We start from the raw sequence: 21,477 nt of genomic DNA on the forward strand, positions 1-21,477 counted from the left end.
GCGTGAGAACAAGTTCAGCCAGACGGAGGAGAGTAGTGGTGGATGGGGATTGTTCGGGCCTCTGTTCGAGGAAGAAGCTAAGGGCCCTCAGACCATCCTGGTGGGGGATGGAGGTGTAGAGGGATTGGACGTCCATGGTGAAGAGGAAGCGGTAGGGGCCAGGGAACTGGAAATTGTTGATGTGACGTAAGGTGTCAGAGGAATCACGGATGTAGGTGGGAAGGGACTGGACAAGGGGAGAGAGAAGGGAGTCAAGATAACGAGAAATGAGTTCTGTGGGGCAGGAGCAAGCTGAGACGATCGGTCTACCGGGGCAGTTCTGTTTGTGGATTTTGGGTAGGAGATAGAAGCGGGCTGTCCGAGGTTGGGCAACTATCAGGTTGGAAGCTGTGGGAGGGAGATCCCCAGAGGAGATGAGGTCAGTGACAGTCCTGGAAACAGTGGCTTGATGTTCAGTGGTGGGGTCATGGTCCAGGGAGAGGTAGGAGGAAGTGTCTGCGAGTTGACGCTCAGCCTCCGCGTGGTAGAGGTCAGTGCGCCAGACAACAACAGCACCACCCTTGTCAGCAGGTTTGATGACAATGTCAGGGTTGGACCTGAGAGAATGGAGTGCAGTAAGTTCAGAGAGAGACAGGTTAGAATGGGTGAGAGGAGCAGAGAAATTGAGACGACTAATGTCGCGCCGACAGTTCTCAATGAAAAGATCGAGAGAAGGTAAGAATCCAGAGGGAGGGGTCCAGGTGGAGGGAGAATATTGAAGATGGGTAAAAGGATCCGTTGAACTGGGAGAGGACTCCTGCCCAAAGAAGTGAGCCCGGAGACGAAGACGGCGGAAGAAGAGTTCAGTATCATGCCGAGCCCGAAATTCATTGAGGTGAGGGCGTAAGGGTATGAAACTAAGTCCTTTGCTGAGCACTGAACATTCAGCATCGGAGAGGGGAAGGTCAGGGGGTATAGTGAATACACGGCTGGGGCTGGGATTGGAAGATGGGGTGGGGACGGAGGGACAGGCAGGGGTGGAGGGTCCTAGATGGGTGTTGGTGTCGATGAGTTGTTGGAGCTTGCGTTCCTTAGCACTTGAGAGAAACAGAAAAAGTTTCTTGTTGAGGCGTCGGATGAGCCGAAGAATAAAATGAAACTGGGGGCACGCGCAGCTTTGAAAAAGGGTACGGCGGTGCTGCTGGAGGGAGAGGTCGAGTGTGTTCATATGGCGGTGCATGGCACTGAGAGTGGATTTCAGAATGTGATGGGAACAGCAGTCCGAGAAACGTTTTATGTCCCGGAGATACCTGTAATCCTGGGTGGGTTCGAAACATGAGGGGTGGAATTTCAGTTGAAATCCATGTGGGGTAAGTCGGAGACGGAGACAGTCACTGAGAAAGGAGATATGGCTGTGAAAGCGGGTTTTAGTAAACACCTTGTCAAACACTAGGAGAGAAATGGAAAGCAATGAAGGTGAACAAGGCAACAGAGAAATCCGGAAATCTTGTCGCAGAGAGGAACAGAACTTCTTCAAGGAGGTAGGCATTTCTTGAAGAGCAGTGGCAGTCAATTAAACACAGAGATAAAAACAAAAAAACTGCGGATGCTGGAAATCCAAAACAAAAACAGAATTACCTGGAAAAACTCAGCAGGTCTGGCAGCATCGGCAGAGAAGAAAAGAGTTGACGTTTCGAGTCCTCATGACCCTTCGACAGAACTTGAGTTCGAGTCCAGGAAAGAGCTGAAATATAAGCTGGTTTAAGGTGTGTGTGTGGGGGGCGGAGAGATAGAGAGACAGAGAGGTGGAGGGGGTTGGTGTGGTTGTAGCGACAAACAAGCAGTGATAGAAGCAGATCATCAAAAGATGTCAACAACAATAGTACAATAGAACACATAGGTGTTAAAGTTAAAGTTGGTGATATTATCTAAACGAATGTGCTAATTAAGAATGGATGGTAGGGCACTCAAGGTATAGCTCTAGTGGTTTTTTTAATTTTATATAATGGAAATAGGTGGGAAAAGGAAAATCTTTATAATTTATTGGGAAAAAAAAGAAGGGGGAAACAGAAAGGGGGTGGGGATGGGGGAGGGGACTCATGACCTAAAGTTGTTGAATTCAATATTCAGTCCGGAAGGCTGTAAAGTCCCTAGTCGGAAGATGAGGTGTTGTTCCTCCAGTTTGCGTTGGGCTTCACTGGAACAATGCAGCAAGCCAAGGACAGACATGTGGGCAAGAGAGCAGGGTGGAGTGTTAAAATGGCAAGCGACAGGGAGGTTTGGGTCATTCTTGCGGACAGACCGCAGGTGTTCTGCAAAGCGGTCGCCCAGTTTACGTTTGGTCTCTCCAATGTAGAGGAGACCACATTGGGAGCAACGAATGCAGTAGACTAAGTTGGGGGAAATGCAAGTGAAATGCTGCTTCACTTGAAAGGAGTGTTTGGGTCCTTGGACGGTGAGGAGAGAGGAAGTGAAGGGGCAGGTGTTGCATCTTTTGCGTGGGCAAGGGGTTGTGCCATAGGAGGGGGTTGAGGAGTAGGGGGTGATGGAGGAGTGGACCAGGGTGTCCCGGAGGGAGCGATCCCTACGGAATGCCGATAAGGGGGGTGAAGGGAAGATGTGTTTGGTAGTGGCATCATGCTGGAGTTGGCGGAAATGGCGGAGGATGATCCTTTGAATGCGGAGGCTGGTGGGGTGATAAGTGAGGACAAGGGGGACCCTATCATGTTTCTGGGAGGGAGGAGGAGTGAGGGCGGATGCGCGGGAGATGGGCCGGACACGGTTGAGGGCCCTGTCAACGACCGTGGGTGGAAAACCTCGGTTAAGGAAGAAGGAGGACATGTCAGAGGAACTGTTTTTGAATGTAGCATCATCGGAACAGATGCGACGGAGGCGAAGGAACTGAGAGAATGGGATGGAGTCCTTACAGGAAGTGGGGTGTGAGGAGCTGTAGTCGAGATAGCTGTGGGTGTCGGTGGGTTTGTAATGGATATTGGTGGACAGTCTCTCGTCAGGACTTGGAAAAATTTATTAATTTTGCTTCCAATCTCCACCCCTCCATCATTTTCACGTGGTCCATCTCTGACACTTCCCTTCCCTTCCTTGACCTCTCTGTCTCAATCTCTGGTGATAGACTGTCCACCAATATCCATTACAAACCCACCGACACCCACAGCTATCTCGACTACAGCTCCTCACACCCCACTTCCTATAAGGACTCCATCCCATTCTCTCAGTTCCTTCGCCTCCGTCGCATCTGTTCCGATGATGCTACTTTCAAAAACAGTTCCTCTGACATGTCCTCCTTCTTCCTTAACCGAGGTTTTCCACCCACGGTCGTTGACAGGGCCCTCAACCGTGTCCGGCCCATCTCCCGCGCATCCGCCCTCACTCCTTCTCCTCCCTCCCAGAAACATGATAGGGTCCCCCTTGTCCTCACTTATCACCCCACCAGCCTCCGCATTCAAAGGATCATCCTCCGCCATTTCCGCCAACTCCAGCATGATGCCACTACCAAACACATCTTCCCTTCACCCCCCTTATCGGCATTCCGTAGGGATCGCTCCCTCCGGGACACCCTGGTCCACTCCTCCATCACCCCCTACTCCTCAACCCCCTCCTATGGCACAACCCCTTGCCCACGCAAAAGATGCAACACCTGCCCCTTCACTTCCTCTCTCCTCACCGTCCAAGGACCCAAACACTCCTTTCAAGTGAAGCAGCATTTCACTTGCATTTCCCCCAACTTAGTCTACTGCATTCGTTGCTCCCAATGTGGTCTCCTCTACATTGGAGAGACCAAACGTAAACTGGGCGACCGCTTTGCAGAACACCTGCGGTCTGTCCGCAAGAATGACCCAAACCTCCCTGTCGCTTGCCATTTTAACACTCCACCCTGCTCTCTTGCCCACATGTCTGTCCTTGGCTTGCTGCATTGTTCCAGTGAAGCCCAACGCAAACTGGAGGAACAACACCTCATCTTCCGACTAGGGACTTTACAGCCTTCCGGACTGAATATTGAATTCAACAACTTTAGGTCGTGAGTCCCCTCCCCCATCCCCACCCCCTTTCTGTTTCCCCCTTCTTTCTTTTCCCAATAAATTATAAAGATTTTCCTTTTCCCACCTATTTCCATTATATAAAATAAAAAAAAACCCACTAGAGCTATACCTTGAGTGCCCTACCATCCATTCTTAATTAGCACATTCGTTTAGATAATATCACCAACTTTAACTTTAACACCTATGTGTTCTATTGTACTATTGTTGTTGACATCTTTTGATGATCTGCTTCTATCACTGCTTGTTTGTCGCTACAACCACACCAACCCCCTCCACCTCTCTGTCTCTCTATCTCTCCGCCCCCCACACACACACCTTAAAGCAGCTTATATTTCAGCTCTTTCCTGGACTCGAACTCAAGTTCTGTCGAAGGGTCATGAGGACTCGAAACGTCAACTCTTTTCTTCTCCGCCGATGCTGCCAGACCTGCTGAGTTTTTCCAGGTAATTCTGTTTTTGTTTTGGATTTCCAGCATCCGCAGTTTTTTTGTTTTTATCTAAGGTTTCAGGAATGCAGCTCAGCAGAGCCAGTTCGCTATCAACTGGAGTTCGGCCTTATTTTGTTTTCAGTTATTGCCAGAGTTCTTTTCTGACATATCCCGTTGTACATTTCCATAGAAACTCTTCCGCTTTTGGACATTTCCGCTCGGCAGCCACTGAGTGAAGCACAACCTGCGGCCCAACAACTGGGCTTCAACTGAGCTGCCTCACCAAGTGCCTACCTTTTGGAGAAAAAAAAAAGGCAGAGAGGGCATACATCTTGAAAATAACTTTTTTTTAATTTAAAACGCACTTTTTGAAAACTAATAATAATTAGCAGCTATTTCATTGCAGTAAATTGTTATTGTTGGAAGAGCAGGCGCGTAGTGGACGAAGTGAGGGGCGGAGTGATGCAGTGCGAGGCCCACCCCCCCCCTCACTTGTGCCCGGCTCCGCGGAGGGATTCAGTGAGAATCACTGAGTCAGTGCGGCGGCGGCCCGAGACCGAGACCGGACAACAGCGACCCCGGAGAGTGAGCTTCATCCGCGGCTCCAACATGATCACTTCGGCCGGTGAGTTACTTAGAGCGCCGGTCCCCACGAAAGTGACTGAAGCTTCTCGCCGGCCGGGGACTCTCAGTTTCCTCCCCGCCGTTGACCCCAGTTGGAGGTGCTGTTTCTGGGCCTTGTGTTGGCCGTTACCCGGCACTGAGTAGCTGAGTCACGGAGGCCTGAGAGCGGTCACTTGGAAACCCCGTCGGTCCCGGGGCCACTTTCAGCCGCTTCCATCGCCCCCCCCCCCCCCCCATCCCCCTTGAATTATAATCTTTTGTTTTGCTGTAATGCCGAAGGACTGCGGACAGGAGCAGAGCGTGGATATCGCTAGGAAATCAAGCCGAGTGTAATACCAGCAGCGTGTGTGCTCAGTGCCCCTAAAAGCAGAGCAGTGCCAGTGAGATGCATGTGTTGCTGAAACTGGCTCCAGGCCCTCAAGGTGCTGTTGGGTTTACAGTTTGCAGCCAGTTAATCCAAGGAAATATTATATGAGCAGCTTTTTTGATAGGGAGAGCTGCAGTGGAGGGAGGACAGATATGTGCCGTCATCTCACTCTTGTTAAATCCATGGAAATGCCAGAAATAAGATGATTGTTCCTAAACCAAAGTCAGTAAGGGAGCGATGCAATGAGGCACATTAATAGTTCAATGTGAATGGAATGATTGGGAGTGAGCGTGCAACGTAAGATCACAAGAAATAGGAAACTTCGATTTATTTAACAACTTTAACATAGTAAATATTGAAAGATAGGAGAATGAGCAGTGAGCCTCGGGTGCACGGATCAGTATCAGTGATTTCTTTTTATTCATTCACGGGATGTGGGCATCACTGGCAAGACCAGCATTTATTCCCCATCCCTAATTACCCTTCAGAAGGAGGTGGTGAGCTGCTGCCTTGAACTGCTGCTGTCATGTGGTGTAGGCACATCCGCAGTGCTGATAGGGAGAGTGTTCCGAGATTTTGACCCAGCGACAGTGAAGTAATGACGATATATTCCCATGTCAGCGTGGTGAGTGGCTTGGATGGGAACTTCCAGGTGGTGTGTTCCCATGTGTCTGCTGCCCTTGTCTTTCTAGGTGGTTGTGGGTTTGGACGGTGCTCTCTGAGGAGCCTTGGTGAGCCCCTGCAGTTTGTCTTGTAGATGGTACACACTGTTGTCACTGTGCGTTGGTGGTGGAGGGAGTGAATGTTTGTGAATGGGATGCTCATCAAGTGGGCTGCTTTGTCCTAGATGGTGTCAAGCTTCTTGAATGTTGTTGGAGCTGCACTTGTCCAGGCAAGTGGAGAGTATTCCATCGCACTCCTGACTTGTGCCTTGTAGATGGTGGATAGCTTTGGGGAGTCAGGAGGTGAATTGCTTGCTGCAGGATTCCTAGCCTCTGACCTGCTCTTGTAGCTATAGTATTTATATGGCTAGTCCAGTTCATTTTCTGGTCAATGGTAACCCCCAGGATGTTGATAGTGGGGGATTCAGCGATGGTTATGACATTGATTGTCAAGGGGCTATGGTTAGATTCTCTCTTGTTGGAGATAGCCATTGCCTGGCATTTGTGTGGCGTGAATGTTACTTGCTACTTGTCAGCCCAAGTCTGGATGTTGTCCAGTCTTCTTGTATTTGGACAGGGACTGCTTCATTATCTGAGGAATTGTGAATGGTGCTGTACATTGTGCAATTGTCAGCGAACATCCCCACATCTGGCCTTATGATGGAAGCAAGTTCATTGACGAAGCAGCTGAAGATGGTTGGGCTGAGGACACTATCCTGAAGAACTCCTGCAGTGATATTCTGGAACTGAGATGATTGACCGCCAACAACCAAAACTATCTTAACTCCAACCAGCGGAGATTCTTTTCCCCCTGATTCCCATTGACTCCAGTTTTTTGCAAGGCCACACTCGGTCAAGTGCAGCCTCGATGTCAAGGGCAGACTTATTTTTTACACGAATGTACTGCCCTCCCACCCCATCATTAAAGATGAGGACTTTTGTGGAGCCTCCTCCTGCAATGAGTTGTTTGGTTGTCCAACACCATTCATGACTGGATGTGGCAGGACTGCAGAGCTTAGCTCTGACCTGTTGGTTGTGGGATCGCTTGGCTCTCTCTATTGCATGCTACTTATGCTGTTTGGTACGCAAGTAGCCCTGAGTTGCAGTTTCACCAGCTTGACACCTCACTTCTTAAGTATGCCTGGTGCTGCTTCTGGCATGCGGAACCAGAGTTGATCCCCTGGCTTGGTAGTAATGATAGAGTGGGGGATGTGCCAAGCCATGAGGTTACAGATTGTGGTTGAATATAGTTCTGTTGCTGCTGATGGCCTACAGTGCTTCATGGATGCCCAATCTTGAGTTGCTAGATTTGTTCAGAATCTCTCCCATTTGGCATGGCGGTAGTACCACACAACACAATGGAGGGTTATCCTCAATGTGAAGAAGGGGCTTCAGCTCCACAAGGACTGTGCAGTGGTCACTTTTACCCTTACTGTCATGGACAAGTGCACCTGCAACAGGCAGGCTGGTGAGGATGAGGTCAAGTATGCTTTTCCCTCTTGTTGGTTCCCTCACCACCTGCCACAGACCTAGTCTCGCGGCTATGTCCTTTAGGATTCGACTTGCTCAGACAGTAGTGGTGCTACCGAGCCACTCCTGATGAATGTTGAAGACCTCCACCCAGACTACATTCAAAGCCCTTTCCACCCTCAGTGCTTCCTCCAAGTAGTGTTTAATATGGAGGAGCACTGATTCATCAGCTGAGCAAGTGGGGGGGTGGGTTTGGTGTGTGCTAATCAGGAGGTTTCCTTGCCCATGTTTGACCTGATGCCATGAGACTTCATATGGTCCGGGGTCAATGTTGAGAACTCCCAGGGCAGCTCCCTCCCAACTGTATACCGCTGTGCTACCATCTCTGCTGGGTCTGTCCTGCTGGTGGGACAGGGTGTACCTTGTGATGGTGGTGTCTGGAATATGATCCATAAGGTATGATTCCATGAGTATGACTATGTCAGGCTGTTGCTTTAGTTGTCAGTGGGACAGCTCTCCCAATTTTGGCAAAAGCCTAAGGAAGACTTTGCAGGGTCGACAGGGTTGAGTTTGCTGTTGTCATTTCCAGTGCCTAACTTGACGCCAGGTGGTACATTCGCTTTCAATCCTTATAGCATCCCAGTGGTTTGATACAACTGAGTGGTTTGCTAGGCCATTTCAGAGGACATTTAAAAGTCAACTATATTGCTGTGGGTCTGGAGCCACATGTAGGCCAGACCAGGTAAGGGCAGCAGATTTCCTTTCCCTAAAGATCATTATTGAACCAGATGTGTTTTTACAACAATCCAGATAAAGAAATTAAAAACTTTTAAAACATGTCCCCTCATGTGCCAGTGTCACAAGCGCAGGGACATATCACTGAATCTTTTAAAAAAAATTTATTGAATTTTTAAACACTTCTTGAAACCTCATCCCACCCATGGATGAGGTTCCATGAAAAATGCGAAGACCACCTGGGCTCTTTGCCTGTCCACCAACCTTAAGGTTGGACGGGCAGCTCATTTAATTATTTCAATTAGTTTTTAGCAGGCCTTAACAGGCCTTTGACAGTTCGGTGGGCGCGCAGCCAATTCCAGATTTTTATTGATAGAATTCAAATTCCACCATCTGTTGTGGTGGGATTTGAACCTGGGCCTCCAAAGCATTACCCTGCATCTCTGGATTGCCAATCCAGTGACAACACGGTATAGTGATTGAAAGATTGGTCGAAGAAAAGAGCTTTGAAGAAAAATTGTGAAGATAGTGAGCAGGAAAGGCAAAGGAGTTTGGACTTCCACAGAATAGGGCCGAGTGAGTGCAAAGATAGGGTTAAGGAAGACAGGCAAATGCACAAATGGTGAGAATTGGGGAGCTGAAGGGTGTGGGATGATATATAGGTCGCAGGGAGTTGAAGACTAGGACAAGATTTAAAATTTTATTGTATTGGTTCTCAATGTAGGATAGTAAGGGCTGGAAAAATGGGTAAATTGGGCTTAGTGGATATTTGTTTTTCAGGTTTCGGACCAGTTAAAGTTTTTGCAGTGGAAGAGGCTAACCAGGAGAACTTTAGTAAAATTGAGTTGTGATTGTGGTGGTGGGTTGCAAAAGGATGACATTGATCAGGGTTTCAGCAGCAAAAGAACTGATTTTGGGGCAGAGGAAGGGAACTTTGCACAGGTGAGAGTAAGGGGCCTTGTTGATGCCTAGGACATGGGGTTTAAACCTCAACTCTCGGGTGAGCAGAGTGCCAAGGTTTCACACCTCTTGGTTCAAATTCAGCAAGACAATGAAGTTTATGGCAGGATCAAGTATGATGGCAATGTCTCCTATTTTGAGTTGGAAAACACTTCAATAATTTTAAAATATTACAATATAAATTTTGGTGCCACTGATGAGCCAATGTTAAAACACCATTCAGATAATTCTGTCCAAAGAATGAAATCAATTTTTTGAGAATGAAAAATAAGGATGACCATTGCAGATGGCTTACCTCAACAAAGTCACCTACACCTTGGGCAGAAATTTCCTCCCGTCTGGAGGAGGAGGGTGGGGGGGGTGCCGTTGTGCGGGGATGGGCAGGGACAGGTGCGAACCCAATCGATGCCCCCGATCGGGGCCATGTTGCCATTTTACATGACCCTCGCCCAGAAGCACTGAGCACTCCCTGTGCGGGCAGGGGATGTGGGTGGGGGTTTCCCTGAGTTAGGGCCTGCACCTTTCTGTGCATGCGCACGAAAGAGTGCAGAAATCTCCCCGAGGTACAGAGGTGCTTCAGGGAGATATGTTTAAGTTTTGGGGAACAGCCTTTAACGTTGCAGTGTGGAATGAGCCTGCAGTGGATAGTTGATCTTTTTGATAATTCTTGGTAATTATTAGCAAGAAAAAACTAAACTTTGTTATATCGATAGCGTAGATTTAAGCATTTGTTTGTTTTCCTATACAATGTAATGGCACCCTCTGGTCTTTATGTAAGCAGGAGCAATTCCATGAACTATATCAGTCAATATCCATCCCAAATAGCAATATACATTTTTAATTAAATCAGAAAATGCTCCAGATGCTCAGGTCAAGCAACAGCTCATTAAGCCAAACTATCATTCTGGGTGAATCTGAGCTGTACCCACCTCCAAGACCTACATATCCTTCCTGAGATCTGGCGCTCAAAACTGAAAACAGTTCTCCAGACCTGGCCTGACCAAGGCTCTGTACAACTGAAGCATAACTTCCCCCTCTTTGTATTTCAACCCCTTTGTGATAAAGGCTAACATTCTAACTGTTCTTAGAATTTAGCATTTATGGTAGAAATCTAGCCCTAGGGAACGTATAGTTAACAAGGAATCAATAAGCAGTTATTAGATTTAAATTAATTTATTAATAGTTCTAGAAATGGCAGTTGCTGGGGTGAAGTGCTTCAACTGTGGGATGTGGGAAACCTGTGATGCTTCAAGTGTCCCGGACAACTACGTCTGCAGGAAGTGTACCCAATTGCAGCTCCTCACAGACTGCGTGGATCGGTTAGAGCAGCAGTTGGATGCACTTAGGAGCATTCCGGTGGCGGAAAGCTTCATAGACAGGAGTTTTGGAGACATGGTCACACCCAAGGTACAGACAGATAGATGGGTGACCAGTAGAAGGGGCAGGCAGTCAGTGCAGAAATCCCCTTTGGCTGTCCTCCTCTCTAACAGGTATACCATTTTGGATACTGTTGGGGGGATGGCCTATCAGGGGAAAACAACAGCAGTAGCCAGAGCAGTGGCACCACGGCTGGCTCTGTTGTTCAGCAGCGGGGGTCAAAGCACAGAAGAGCAATTGTCATAGGGGACTCTATAGTCAGGGGCTCAGATAGGTGCTTCTGTGGTCATGGAAGAGACATCAGGGTGGTCATGGAAGAGACACCAGGATGGCATGTTGCATTCCTAGTGCCAGGGTCCAGGATGTCTCTGATCGGGTACGGGACATTCTGAAGGGGGAGGGAGAACAGCCAGAGGGCGTGATACACATTGATACTAACGACACAGGCAGGAAGAGTGATGAGGTCCTGCAGTGGGAGTTCAGGGAGTTAGGCAGAAAGTTAAAAAACAGGACCTCTAGGGTTGTAATCTCAGGATTACTCCCTGTGCCACGTGCCAGTGAGGCTAGAAATAGGAAGATAGTCCAGCTAAACATGTGGCTGAACAGATGGTTAGGAGGGAGGGTTTCCGATATCTGGATCATTGGGATCTCTTCTGGGGCAGGTGGGACCTGTACAAGAAGGACGGGGTTGCATCTAAACTGGAGGGGCACCGATATCCTGGCTGCGAGGTTTGTGGGTGTCACTCGGGAGGGCTTAAACTAGTATGGCAGGTGGGGTGGGAACCAGAGCAATAGATCAGGTGATATAAATGACTGGGAACCAGTGAATATGGCCAGTAGGTCTAAGAGGAAGAGCAGGCAGGGAGGAATTACTGAACACAGTGGGACTGGGGGTCTGAAATGCATTTGTTTCAATGCGAGAAGTATAACAGGCAAGGCAGATGAGCTTAGAGCTTGGATTAGTACTTGGGACTATGATGTTATTGCTATTACAGAGACTTGGTTGAAGGATGGACAGGATTGGCAGATAAACGTTCCAGGATTTAGATGTTTCAGGCAGGATAGAGAGGGAGGTAGAAGAGGTGGGGGAGTTGTACTGCTGGTTAAGGAGAATATCACAGCTGTACGACAGCAGGAGACCTCAGTGGGCTCATGCAGCGAGGCAATATGGGTAGAGCTCCGGAATAGGAAGGGTGCAGTCACAATGTTGGGGGTTTACTATAGGCTTCCCAATTGCCGGCGGGAGATTGAGGAACAGTTATGTAGGCAGATTTTGGAAAGATGTAAAAGCAATAGGGTTGTTGTGGTGGGTAATTTTAACTTTTCCTATATTGACTGGGAATCACTTAGTGCTAGGGGTTCGGATGGTGCAGAATTTGTAAGGTGCATCCAGGAGGGCTTCCTGAGACAATATGTAGATAGTCCAACTAGGGAAGGGGCAATACTGGACCTGGTATTAGGGAATGAACCCAGCTAGGTGGTCGAAGTTTCAGTAGGGGAGCATTTTGGGAAAAGTGACCATAATTCAGTAAGTTTCAAGGTACTGGTGGATAAGGATAACAGGAGTCCTCAGGTTAAGGTGCTTAATTGGGGGAAGGCTAATTATAACAATATTAGGCAGGAACTGAGGAATCTAGACTGGAGTCAGATGTTTGAGGGCAAATCAACAACTGACATGTGGGGGGCTTTCAAACGTCAGTTGATAAGAATTCAGGACCGGCATGTTCCTGCTAGGATGAAGGATAAGTATGGCAAGTTTCAGGAACCTTGGATAACGAAGGATATTGTGAGATTAGTCAAAAAGAAAAGGGAAGCATTCATAAGGGCTAGAAGGCTGGGAACAGATAAAGCCCATGGAGAATATAAAGAAAGTAGGAAGAAACTTAACCAATGAGTCAGGAGTCATGAAAAGGGGTCATGAAAAGTCACTGGCAACCAGGATTAAGGAAAATCTCAAGGCCTTTTATACATATGTAAAAAGCAAGAGGGTAGCCAGGGAAAGGGTAGGCCTACTCCGGGACAGAGGTGGGAATCTGTGTGTGGAGTCAGAGGAAATGGGAGAGATTCTAAATGAGTCCTTCTCATCAGTATTCACCAAAGAGAAGGACTTAGCGGTTGATTTGTCTAGGGAAGAGTGTGTAGATAGCCTGGATCATGTTGAGATCAAGAAAGAGGAGGTGTTAGGCGTCTTGAAGAATATTAAGGTGGATAAGTCCCCAGGGCCAGATGGGATCTACCCCAGAGTACTGAGGGAGGCAAGGGAGCAGATTGCTGGGACCTTGACAGAAATCTTTATATCCTTACTGGCTGCCGGTGAGGTCCCAGAGGACTGGAGAATGGCCAATGTTGTTCCATTGTTTAAGAAAGGTAGCAGAGATAATCCAGGAAATTACAGGCCAGTGAGCCTTACGTCAGTGGTAGGAAAATTATTGGAGAAGATCCTTCATGACAAGATTTACTAACATTTGGTATATTAGTGAGAGGCAGCATCGTTTTGTGAAGGGGACGTCGTGTCTCACTAACTTGATCGAGTTTTTCGAGGAAGTGACAAAGATGATCGACGATGGAAGGGCAGTAGAAGTTATCTACATGGATTTCAGTAAGGCCTTTGACAAGGTCCCTCATGGCAGACTGGCACAGGAGGTAAAGTCGCATGGGATCAAAGATGAGCTGGCAAGATGGATACAGAATTGGCTTGGTCATAGAAGACAGAGGGTAGCAGTGGAAGGGTGCTTTTCTGAATGGAGAGCTGTGACTAGTGGAGTTCCGCAGGGATCAGTGCTGGGACCTTTGCTGTTTGTGGTATACGTAAATGATTTGGAGGAAAATGTAACTGGGCTAATTAGTAAGTTTGCAGACGACACTAAGGTTGGAGGAGTTGCAGATAGTGAAGAGGATTGTCAAAGGATACAACGGGATATAGTTGGAAACTTGGCCAGAGAAATGGCAGATAGAGTTTAATCCGGACAAATGCGAGGTAATGCATTTTGGAAGGTCTAATAGAAGCAGGAATTATACAATAAATGACAGAACCCTTAAGAGCATCGACGGGCAGAGGAATCTGGGTGTGCAGGTCCACAGGTCACTGAAAGTGGCAATGCAGGTGGATAAGCTAGTCAGGAAGGCATATGACTTGCTTGCCTTCCTCGGCAGGGGTATTGAGTATAAAAGCTGGGAAGTCATGCTGCAGCTGTATATAACCTTGGTTAGGCCACACTTGGAATATTGTATGCAATTCTGGTCGCCACATTACCAGAAAGATATGGAGGCGTTGGAAAGGGTGCAGAGGAGGTTTACCAGGATGCTGCTTGGTTTGGAGGTTATTAGCTATGAGGAGAGGTTGGAGAAACTAGGATTGTTCTCACTAGAGCGACGGAGATTAAGGGGCGACTTGATAGAAGTTTACAAAATTATGAGTGGCATGGACAGAGTAGATGGTCAGAAGCTATTTCCCAGGGTGGAAGAGTCAATTACTAGGGGACATAGATTTAAGGTGAGAGGAGAAAACTTTAGAAGAGATGTGCAGGGCAAGTTTTTTACGCAGAGGGTAGTGAGTCTCTGGAATTCGCTGCCAGAGGAGGTGGTGGAAGCAGGTACGATAGTGATGTTTAAGAGGCAGTTTGACAAATACATGAATAGGATATAGGGATACGGACCCTGGAAGTGCAAAATGTTTTAGTTTGATGGGCAATATGATTAGCGCAGGCTTGGAAGACTGAAGGGCCTGTTCCTGTGCTGTACTTTTCTTTGTTCTTTGTTCTATTCTATTAGGATTACATTTTCCATCTGCACTTGCTTTTAATGATGTTATGTATCAGAACATCCTTTGCTTCTCCTAGTTTTTCCGGATTGCTATGACACCGCAGTTAGTAAAGTGGAGTTATTTTTTTAAAAAATCCCGGAGGGAAACTTTAAACAACTGTCATAATCTATATTTTCATTTGGTATGTTTGAGATGCAACTCTGAATTCAGGCGTAAAACCATCAGTTCTCAAGAGTTTTTTATATCAAACTATATGAGCCATTTATTAATTTACACAAGTTAAATATGTACACATGGCTACAAATTACTACTATCATAACTTCTAACAAATTCCCAAACTAATCTCCATTAAGGCAACAGCAACCTGCAGACTTTTAAGCAGATACCAGGCAAAGCATTTTCACCTTACAAATTCAAAATGAGGTTCCTTTCACTTTGGTTCTTTTGCAGACACAGTGGTAGGTTTACAGACTTTGATGTTACATGCCTCTGCTCTGCACACACAACTGCTATCTGTTATACTCAGCACATCTCTTTGAATGTAAATTCTCATTATATCCCCAGCCCCTTTGAACTCCACCTCTTCTAACATTAAAATCTCTTTCATAGTACCAATTTTATTATTAATTTAAACATTGCTTGGTCTCTGCTAGCTAGGTGCCAGATTTCACTCCCCTTCTTGAATTCAACAAAGTGTAAATGCACTCTACTCCATTGTTCACATCTCAAAGCTACTATACAGCAAAGCACCCAGACTAGCTGGTTTTAATCCAATTAAGACACACCCACAGACTAAACCTCTATTTAAAAAAAAAATCCAATAATATTATATACATTAATAAATTCATGACACTGATTTAAAATATTCTTATTTGCTTGACTTGGATCCAAAGTGGATGACCTCCTATTTTCCACATTGAACAAAACTAGCAGATGAGAGTTTGTTCACTTAATCTGTTTATGACTCTTTGTAACCGCCTGCTCCCATATTCCTGCCAACCAGGGCACATTTCCTTTATCCCTGCTCCAATTCCTTCTGCGAACCCTTATCAAATCCCTCCTGGAATTCAATTGTCGACAGTGTGGCATTAGATCTTCCAGAGGAACATGGTCTTGTTACCAGACAAATCCAAGAAAAATGTTGAGAACAGCACCAGAAGCCTTTCATTGTATTCATTGACCTGACCAAAGGATTTGAGTCAGTAAATCATAAGGCTCTGTGGATTGTGCTTCAAATGTTTATGTCCAAGAAACTTCATCACAATCCTGCAGTTGTTTCATGGTAATAAGATTTCAGCTGTCTTGAGCTGTCTTCAAATGTAGCCCTTTGCCGCAGGGCAAAGATTAACTAACCTAATGCAGACCAACTGTGTCATAGCTGGGGCCTTCTTGGTCTGTCTGGCTCAGCTGTCACTGCCTGCACCATCAGGAGATCCTGCAAATGTATTTTTACCTATATCCTTTTGACTGCACCCTTTTGAAAGCAATTTTTCTAATAATGAGCTGTACTCTGTCTACTATGATAGTATCTGTGGAGCAAATTTAACCCACACCTGATGAAACTGGTACACTATCTGCACTGTTAGACATCAGGTAACTTTCTGTGTTACACAGAGAATCATGGATTTTTTTTCAAGCATGTACCCTTGAAATGCAGCATTAATTTTTAAATAGATTTTTTGGTCTTTTTTTGTTGGATTTTGTGCTGTATCATAATTGCTTTTGTGAAAATCGACTCTTCCTGGATGAAGTTGGGACTTAAAAATTCCTGTTTGGAACAATATTGGTGCCTCCTGAAATAAAGCCTGAGCTACATGAAGAGTCTTGGTTTGTAAACCTGTCAGTAGTAACTATTGGCCTAGACAGTTTCTTCTTTGTTTTACATGATCTTCTGGAAGTGATTTAATATATTTTGTGCTAAACATTTTCCTTTTAATTGCACTTAACAGCTGGAATCATTTCTCTTCTGGATGAAAAAGAACCACAGCTCAAGGTAAGTGTTTCCTCCTCAGAGAAACAATTAATCAGGATTAAGATATGCTGTGCAATCTGGGAACATTGCTAAACACTGACTGCAGCACTATTTATTTAAAAAAAGGTGTGTAGCCTGTTCTTGAGATTTTCACAATGTGAAATTAATGTAAGTATTATAGGAATGATATTTTGTGTATTTTGTAAATTAAAATTAAACTGTTGGAACTGCTGACATAATTAGTAAGTCTTCTGAATGTTAAATTTAGGCTAGCATTTGCATTGTAACATAATTCGGATACTAATAAGGCTTTGTATTTAAAAGGTTGAGTCTCTTCACTACTTGTAAATGTTGACGAACCTCTTCGGTTACTGGCTGAGTTAATCTCTGAGTCACCCTGTAAAAGCACATTGCACTAACACTGTTATGTCCCAAAATGAAGCAAAGTCTACAGCCTGCTTTGCTCCCCTAACTGAAGGAACTTTGAAACTTAAGTTAACTAAGTTAGCCATCAAAATTGTGATCTGCACCTCTGAATGAATGTTTTTTTTCCTCTGTTCTAGGAGTTTGCTCTACACAAGTTGAACTCGGTAGTCAATGACTTCTGGGCTGAAATTTCAGAATCTGTAGTTAAAATGTAAGGAATTTATGCTGTCTTATAAGAAGTGATGCTGTGTACTATTGAAATGAACAATTCAAATTTTATTTGTTAATTTGTTAACTAATTTTGTTTTTTAGTGCTCTCTGTAACTATTTGTACATCATCTCTGCATTTTGAAAATCACTAGTTTTAGAATGGTTCATTGTATTGGCACTCAAGCTTGCTGTGTTGCTTGTAACTCTATATCCATCAGCTATTGAATCGTGTGAGACCACTAAAAAGAGAATAGCCGTTTTGGCATTGATATTTATTCGCTGACACTATGGGTTCAAGATACCAGAAGCAGCAACGTAAGTTTTCTTTCCCATTCATGATGGGCAGAATTTTACACCAGCGGGATTTTAATGTCCTCCCAAAGTCTGTGAACTTTTGAATGGCTCGCCGCATTTTACGGCCCCGTCCCCACTGCGATAGGGCTGTAAAATTCTGCCCAATGTCTCTAATTTACACATTAGCAGTGACTAAAATATGTGCAGATTAGCAAGCATCACATTGCAGCCACTTTGCAAATAGATTGGCTGCACCATACACAAGTAAATGCAAGAAAACTTTGCCATTAACTTGCTCTGCCAAGGCCTCAGCAACAGTATGCAATTAATCAAATGAGTATAAAAGTCCTAATTTTGATATTGTGTTTCTTTTTAAGTGAGGAGCTATATGAAGATGAGACTTTCAGAAGTCGGGAGTTTGCTGCCCTGGTGGCGTCTAAAGTTTTCTATCACTTGGGAGCCTTTGAGGAATCGTTGAACTATGCACTTGGAGCTGGGGACCTCTTCAATGTTAATGATGAATCTGAATATGTGGAGACCATTATAGGTTAGCATTCTTTAATTTTAATCTAACTCCTTATGAATTATTTCATAAGGTTTATTTAAAGAGAGTTTTGAAAGAAATTTGGTATTTAAATGTGCACACTTGGAACTTTCTTGTGGATCTTTGAGATAACTTGATATACTTTTCAAGTTTATATTGACTCTGAAGGATTTCAGCTTTGGAAAGAGTGTAACCTAATTATGATGGTTACTTTTATTTTCTGACACCTATTCTGGCTGTTGTATTTATACAAGTTTTCTAGGTTGGTTAATGTAAAATGTGCTAAATTTTAGAGTTTAAGGCTGACATTCATTTCCAAGATTAAGTGGTTGAGGCAAAATCTATGCCAGTATTCACAGTGAGATTAGTTGAAAGAAAAGGGAGTTGAAGGGCTATGGGAACAGAACAGGTAAATGTGATTTATAAGCCTATTTACTTATGTGGAGGATAAACACAGACATGGCCTAGTTGAGCTAAATTATTTGTTTACATGTTATAACTTATGTGTTTTAAAGTATTCAGTATACATTGGTGCCCACTGATCTAAAGGAAGATACCTACAAGAATAATATGTTAATATTTATGATGAATCATCTTTTACCCTGCCCTGTTAATACATGTGGATTTTATCAAACTAGTATTATGTTTTATATTAACCATGGGAAAACTTTTCTAAGTGATTTTGCAATTTAATACTAAATTAGGAAGGTTTTCATTGTGAGTTCATGCATGCTAGAAATTCTGTTCAGTTGCAATTCACAACAATAACTTGCATTTATTTTGCACCTTTACCATAAAAAATGGATGCTGAGCTAAGGGCTAAGGAAAGAGACAATAGCTGGGGTGACCAACAGGTCGAGGGTTGTAAGGAGGGATAGCAAGAGAGTTGTGGTGCTATGGTACCTGAAGCTATGAGTGTAGAGCACAAAATAAATAGAAGTGGATATGCAAGATAAGATTGAGATAAGTTTGTAAGGCTGGAGAAGGTTAGCGAGAGTGTGGGACAAGGCCATACAGAAAATAATTTTGGATGGATGAAGGAAATTGAACCCAGAGATGAAGAATGATATGCTTATCCATGCCATTACCGAGTTCTCATTTTTCTTTTTCTTACATTTCCTTTGTTCCCAAGTGAGGATTGTTCCCCAGATACTTAAGCTCCAGTATTTAATTGTTGAAAGGCTATTTTTAGTGAGTTTGAGAGCCACTATGGCATTTCAATATGGAGGCAAGAAGGAACTGCTAACTTCAGTTTTTTAAGGCATGGCAGTGGATTGTCTTGGCTTGGTTTATGAGTTTAATGTGATTCTCATTTCTTCACTGTAGCAAAATGCATTGATCATTATACAAAACTACGAGTTGAAAATAGAGAACTACCTGATGGTGAGGAGAAATGCATTGACCCTCGGTTAGAAGGTATTGTGAATAAGATGTTCCAACGTTGTTTTGATGACCACAAATACAAGCAGGCAATTGGCATTGCTCTAGAGACTAGGCGGCTTGATGTCTTTGAGAAAGTGATTCTTGAATCTGTGAGTATGTCTTTCTGTAATAATGTTATTTCTGATGTAATACACTTCTCTTTTTCCACTCTTCTCCAAAAGAAAATATTTGAAGGTTCATTCTGTGGTGGTGTTTATTATTGATGTAAAATTAATGCTGTAGCTTCAGTTTTAATAAAACCCACATTGTTGAAGTTTTAACAGTACCACTACAGCAATGATGTGTTGGTAACGTAGTCTGCTTGTAACTAGTTAACACATTTTGTTAATAACAGATGACAGGATATCATTTTCTCAGCAGTTACATTTTTCTGACAATTCCAGTTTGTTTTAAGTTCTAAGGAAGCTATTTTTGCCATGTATTGAGATGCTGCCATATTTAACACTATTAAATCTTCACAGAATGATATCTCTGGGATGCTTGCGTACAGTGTGAAAGTATGCATGTCACTCATGCAGAATAAGCAATTCAGAAATGAAGTTTTGCGTGTTCTGGTCAAATTGTATATGAATCTGGAAAAACCGGACTTCATTAATGTGTGTCAGGTAATACTTTAAATATATATCTATATAAGCCTTGTGAATGTGACACATGCCCTGTCCATAAACTTTACTTCACGGTAAGATTGTTGAGTAATATTTTTATAGCAACATTTATAACTGAAACAAAACTATGTAAACCTGTCACAATGTAATTGCATACATCTCACCACTAGGGGGAATATGACATCTCCCCATTCCTCCTCCTCCAAGGAAAACAGTCCCAACCTCTTCAACCTGTCCACATAGCTGAAATTCCTCATCCCTGGAACTATTCTTGTGAATCTTTTCTGAATCTTCTCTAATGCCTTCATGTTCATCTAAGTGTGGTGCCCAGAATTGGATACAGAACTTTGACCTTTGCTCACTGCCCAGTCTCAGGGATAGTTTCTGTACCCCCCCTTCTTTACCCTGCTGGCCTGAATAGTAGCCCCCACTCCAACTCTGTCAAACCACTTGCTGGCACGTCGACTATTAAAGTCAGGTAAAGCTTTTGGATGCTCCCTACCTCAGCTATCCTGTTCTGCTCTGCCCTCATGCCCCAGGCATTTACTTCATTTTTTAACCTGCCTGGCCTGGGCCACAAGGATTAGGTGGGAGGCAGAGAGAGACAGATGAGGAAGAAGGAACATAAGGTAAGAGTTTGCAAAGAGAGATGGTGTGGAGAAAAATGGCTGCATATAATAATGGCCAGAATTATGATGATTGGGTAATTTCCCTGTTAATTATGCCTGGAGTCCACACTGCTGAGAGTGACTGGGATTGATTTTTATCTATATAATTTGTATTATGTAGTTATCTTCCACTCACTGCATTTTGCTGGCAAAATAATCTTTGTGTAATCTAAAGACATTACCAGAGTTTGGTTCATGATTTTGGAGACTCTGCTGTAGTTTGGTTCCTGAGCTTGGAGATTGTTTGTTTGTAATTTTGGGTCATGAGTTCAATGGTTTCTGTAAATGGAAACCACAAATTCCACCCCCATCTCCAACTCTTTATTGACACTGCTGTGTCACCTATTCACTCCAGAAAGAAACTTGGTATAAGGTCTGATTAAAAGCCTTGCATATGCTGAAATTTTACTTCCTTTTGGAATGATTTTTTGGCACCTGTTTTATGTCATCTACTTATAATGGTAAAAGCCTATCTCTGTTTTACTGTGTAAGATATCTGAAAATAAGTAACAGGAAAAGTTCATCTATTTGTCATGTTCTAATCTGGCTTGATGCATGCTGCATAACCATTTCCACATGGTGGTTGATTCTAATCAGCCTTTTATTCATAGAATGGATCCAGAACAGAAGGAAGCCATTTAGCCCGTCCTGTCCATGCTACCTCGCCCTGCAATTCCCCATAACTTTGCAACTGATTTCACTTAAGATAATTATCCAACTCTCTTTTGAAGGCCTCAATTGAGTCTGCTTTCACCACATTTTTAGGCATTGCATTTCAGACCCTAACCATCTGTTGCATGGAAAAGACTTTCTTCATGTCATCGTTTCATTTGCCAATCCCCTTGAATCACTGTCCTCTGGTTCTTGTCCCTTCCACCACGGGGACAGTT

General features: G+C 44.3%; 1 protein-coding gene across 1 annotated transcript in view; it reads left to right on the top strand.

The window, feature by feature from the left end:
- Positions 1-1,481: 1,481 nt before the first annotated feature.
- The window catches only part of psmd1 (proteasome 26S subunit, non-ATPase 1), a 120,763-nt gene continuing 100,767 nt past the window's right edge, over positions 1,482-21,477 (top strand). Inside the window, exons 1-7 of the mRNA XM_041211958.1 lie at positions 1,482-1,520; positions 4,874-5,092; positions 16,375-16,418; positions 16,961-17,034; positions 17,705-17,874; positions 19,198-19,403; positions 19,776-19,919. Of these exons, the coding sequence (XP_041067892.1) occupies positions 4,930-5,092; positions 16,375-16,418; positions 16,961-17,034; positions 17,705-17,874; positions 19,198-19,403; positions 19,776-19,919 (801 nt within the window). The 5' untranslated portion in view covers positions 1,482-1,520; positions 4,874-4,929. The remainder of the gene's footprint in view (positions 1,521-4,873; positions 5,093-16,374; positions 16,419-16,960; positions 17,035-17,704; positions 17,875-19,197; positions 19,404-19,775; positions 19,920-21,477) is intronic.

This window comes from Carcharodon carcharias, chromosome 2, assembly GCF_017639515.1.
Source record: "Carcharodon carcharias isolate sCarCar2 chromosome 2, sCarCar2.pri, whole genome shotgun sequence".
NCBI lineage: Eukaryota > Metazoa > Chordata > Chondrichthyes > Lamniformes > Lamnidae > Carcharodon > Carcharodon carcharias.